This window comes from Sorex araneus, chromosome 1 (genome assembly GCF_027595985.1).
Source record: "Sorex araneus isolate mSorAra2 chromosome 1, mSorAra2.pri, whole genome shotgun sequence".
In the NCBI taxonomy this organism is placed as follows: domain Eukaryota; kingdom Metazoa; phylum Chordata; class Mammalia; order Eulipotyphla; family Soricidae; genus Sorex; species Sorex araneus.
In genome coordinates this window covers 446,550,107-446,554,170 of record NC_073302.1, presented here as the reverse complement: position 1 = coordinate 446,554,170, position 4,064 = coordinate 446,550,107, and the positions used below count along the sequence as shown (strand labels likewise).

At 50.2% G+C, this 4,064-nt stretch overlaps 1 protein-coding gene across 1 annotated transcript; it reads left to right on the top strand.

Annotated features, from left to right (window-relative positions):
* Positions 1–1,875: 1,875 nt before the first annotated feature.
* Positions 1,876–3,321, top strand: LOC129403209 (GTPase IMAP family member 1-like). Its single transcript, XM_055129778.1, has 2 exons — positions 1,876–1,920; positions 2,465–3,321. The coding sequence occupies exons 1-2, from the start codon at positions 1,878–1,880 to the stop codon at positions 3,319–3,321; spliced, it is 900 nt and encodes a 299-aa protein (XP_054985753.1). The 5' UTR covers positions 1,876–1,877.
* The last annotated feature ends 743 nt before the right edge of the window (positions 3,322–4,064 follow it).

Below are 4,064 nucleotides of genomic sequence, written 5' to 3'. Positions count from 1 at the left end.
CCTATAGGGATACCCATGGCATTCTTCAAAGAAACGGAGCAAGCAATCCTGAAATTTATATGGAACAATAAATGCCCACTGATAGCTAAAACATCAGAAAAAGATGATGGGAGGCATCACCCTCCCCAACCTTAAACTCTACTACAAAGTGGTAACAATTAAAACAGTATGGTACTGGAACAAAAGCAGAACTGCAGACCAATGGAACAGGGTGGAATATCCCCACACACAACCTCAAATTTATGATAATATAATCTTTGATAAAGGTGCAAGAGATGTGAAGTGGAGCAAGGAAAGTCTCTTTAACAAATGGTGCTGGCACAACTGGACAACCACATGCAAAAAAAAATGGGCTTAGAACTCGATCTGACACCATGCACAAAAGTCAGATCAAAATGGATTAAAGACCTCAACATCAGACCACAAACCATAAGGTACATTGAAGACAAGGTAGGCAAAACCCTCCAGGATATTGAAGATAAAGTTATCTTCAAAGATGACACGGAACTAAGCAATCTAGTAAAAAGAGAGATCAACAAATGGGACTACATTAAACTAAAAAGCTTCTGCACCGCAAAAGATACAGTGACCAGAATACAAAGACTATCTACAGAATGGGAAAGGATATTTACACAATACCCATCAGATAAGGGGTTGATATCAAGGGTATATAAAGCACTGGTTGAACTCTACAAGAAGAAAACATCCAACCCCATCAAAAAATGGGGCGAAGAAATGAACAGAAACTTTACCAAGGAAGAGATACGAATGGCCAAAAGACACATGAAAAAGTGCTCTACATCACTAATCATCAGAGAGATGCAGATCAAAACAACCATGAGATACCACCTCACACCACAGAGGCTAGCACACATCCAAAAGAACAAAAGCAACCACTGTTGGAGAGGATGTGGGAAGAAAGGGACCCTTCTACACTGCTGGTGGGAATGTCGGCTAGTTCAGCCCTTTTGGAAAACAATATGGACGATTCTCAAAAAACTAGAAGTTGAGCTCCCATTTGACCCAGCAATACCACTGCTGGGAATATATCCCAGAGAAGCCAAAAAGTATAGTCGAAATGACATCTGCACTTATATGTTCATCGCAGAGCTGTTTACAATAGCCAGAATCTGAAAAAAACCCGAGTGCCCTAGAACAGATGACTGGTTGAAGAAACTCTGGTACATCTATACAATGGAATACTATGCAGCTGTTAGAAAGAATGAGGTCATGACGTTTGCATATAAGTGGATCAGCATGGAAAGTATCATGCTAAGTGAAATGAGTCAGAAAGAGAGAGACAGACATAGAAGGATTGCACTCATCTGTGGAATATAGAATAATAGACTATAAGACTAACACCCAAGAATAGTAGAAATAAGTACCAGGAGGTTGTCTCCATGGCTTGGAGACTGTTCTCTCATTCTGGGCAACTCAGAGAAGGGAACACCAAGTAAAATGTGGTTGGAGGTCATGTGGGGGAAAGATGATGCGGGCCGAATATAGACTAGAGACTGAACACAATGGCCACTCAGCACCTTTGTTGCAAACCACAACACCTAATCAGAGAGAGAGAACAAAAGGGAATACCCTGCCATAGTGGCAGTGTGGGGTGGGGGGAGACGGGACTGGGGAGGGGGGGAGGGATGTTGGGTTTACTGGTGGTGGAGAATGGGCACTGGTGAAGGGATGGGTTATCAAACTTTGTAAGGGAGAAACATGAGCACAAAAATGTATAAATCTGTAACTGTACCCTCACGTTGACTCACTAATTAAAAATAAACTATTAATTAAAAAAAAGAAATACAGGCATGCATGAATGAATGGAATGAATGAATGAATGAACTAACACTGGATTTGGACTCTTGCAGGTGGGCATGGGAGGACGGAGGATGACAAGGGATGAAGAAAGTGTCTATGGTGAGCACATGTCCCTGCACATACACTTACCCCGGGTGAGCACTGGGAGCAGCGGGAAGGGCAACTCAGGACCCAACAGAGACACACCCACAGGGGAACCAGCAGGAGCCCTTAGGGTTCACTTCAGCTGCACCCCAACCTGCCCAGCTGTGAGGGTCTGTGATCCTGGGCTAGCCTGTGCACCTCCCATCTGTGATTGAAATTGGGGTGTCTGGGACCCCAGACCCACAGGCCCTCCATCTAGGGGATGGGGGTCTCCTGGGAGACCAATCGCAGAGGCCACAGATGTCCGGTTTAGAGCAGCTCTGCAAGTATTGTCAGAAGGGGAATGTTCTGGACTGGCAAAGGTTCTCCAGCATTTACAGGTGCCTGTGAAGAAGGCAAAGGTTGGAAGAAAGTGATGACACAGGAGCCCAAAGTGACCCCAGGGAAGTTCTGCATGAAAGGGAAAGGCGCAGGCCCGGAGACTCGGGGTTCAAAGGCTCCCGAGGAGCAGCTTGGCGCGGAAGGGGGGCTGGGAACTAATAGTTTGTCTGTCCCCTAGATCCCGAGGCCGCGCAGCTCCTGCAGGAGCCCAGACTGAGGCTCCTCCTGGTGGGGAAATCGGGCACCGGGAAGAGCGCCACGGGGAACAGCATCCTGGGCCGGGACTGCTTCCCGTCCCGGCTCAGCGCCACGCCCGTGACCACGGCCTGCGCCGTGGGGACGTGCAGGTGGGGCCGGTGGCACGTGGAGGTCCTGGACACGCCGGACCTTTTCAGCTACGGCATCCCCGACTGGGACCCGCGGTGGTGGGAGCGGGGCCGCTGCGTCCAGCTCTCGGCGCCGGGGCCCCACGTCCTGCTGCTGGTGACCCAGCTGGGCCGCTTCACCCCCGGGGACCAGCTGGCCGTGAGCGCCGTGAAGGACGCTTTCGGGGACGCCGTGCTGGCGCGCACCATCGTGGTCTTCACGCGCGGGGAGGACCTGGCAGGGGGGTCCCTGCGGGAGTACGTGCGCGACGGCGACAACCGCGCGCTGCGCGAGCTGGTGGCCGAGTGCGGGCACCGCGTGTGCGCCTTCAACAACCGGGCCACGGGCGGCCAGCGGGAGGCGCAGGTGGCCGAGCTGATGGCGCAGGTGGAGCAGCTGCTCAGGGCCCAGGGCGGCGGCCCCTACACCGGCGGGCCCTTCCAGCTGGCGCAGACCCCGGGCTTGGGCAGCGCCCAGGACCAGCTGCGCAGGGTGGCCGCGAGCCTGGCCGCGCGCATGCACCAGCCCCGACGGCGACGCGGGCTGCTGGCAGGGCTGTGGGCCTGGGGCTGGGCGCTTGCCAAACGCCTGTGGGTGGGCCTGGCCCTGCGGCTGCTCTATCTGCTGCAGGGATATCAGGGCACTCAGGAGCACCTCAGGGACACTTAGAGAAGATGTACAGCGCGGGAACCGGACAGGAAGGAACCGTGACCCGAAGCTGAAGGCTGATCAGAGAGCAAGCGACAGTCTGACTTTGTCAGCCCAAGGTGTCACTTTTGACCATAGATATGCACTTGTACAATACGTCTGTCCAACATTTTTTAAAAACCCTTGAAATGTCTTAGTCATGATGCATCTCTCTTCTCTGGGAGAAATATTAAATGGATTGTGTTTTTATAGTAAATGTCTTTCACATCTTTTGTTAGGTTGATTCATTGGAAGAGAAACGTTGGTTCCTTTTATTGTTAATGATTCCAGACACTGTTTGGAATAGTGTCATCTTTTTAATCTCCATCTCTGTTAATTCTTTATTTACTTATAAAGATGCCATAAATGTTTGTGTATTGACATTGCAGCCTTAAACTTTGTTGTACTGGTTTATTGTTTCAAAGAGGACTTTTTAGTTAGCTCTTTGGGGTCTTCTATGTATGTTATAATGTCACCTGCAAATGGTTATAATTTGACCTCTTTTCCAATTTGGATCCCTTTGTTTCTTTATCCAGCCTGATTGCTATTGATAGGACTTTGAACACTTTATTGAATAAAAGTGGAGACAGTGTTGGTTGGAGCAATAGCACAGCGGATAGGGCATTTGCCTTGCACGCAGCCAACTCAGTTCGATTGCCAGCATCCCATATGGTCCCCTGAGCACCACCAGGGGTAATTCCTGCGTGCAGAGTTGGAAGTGACCC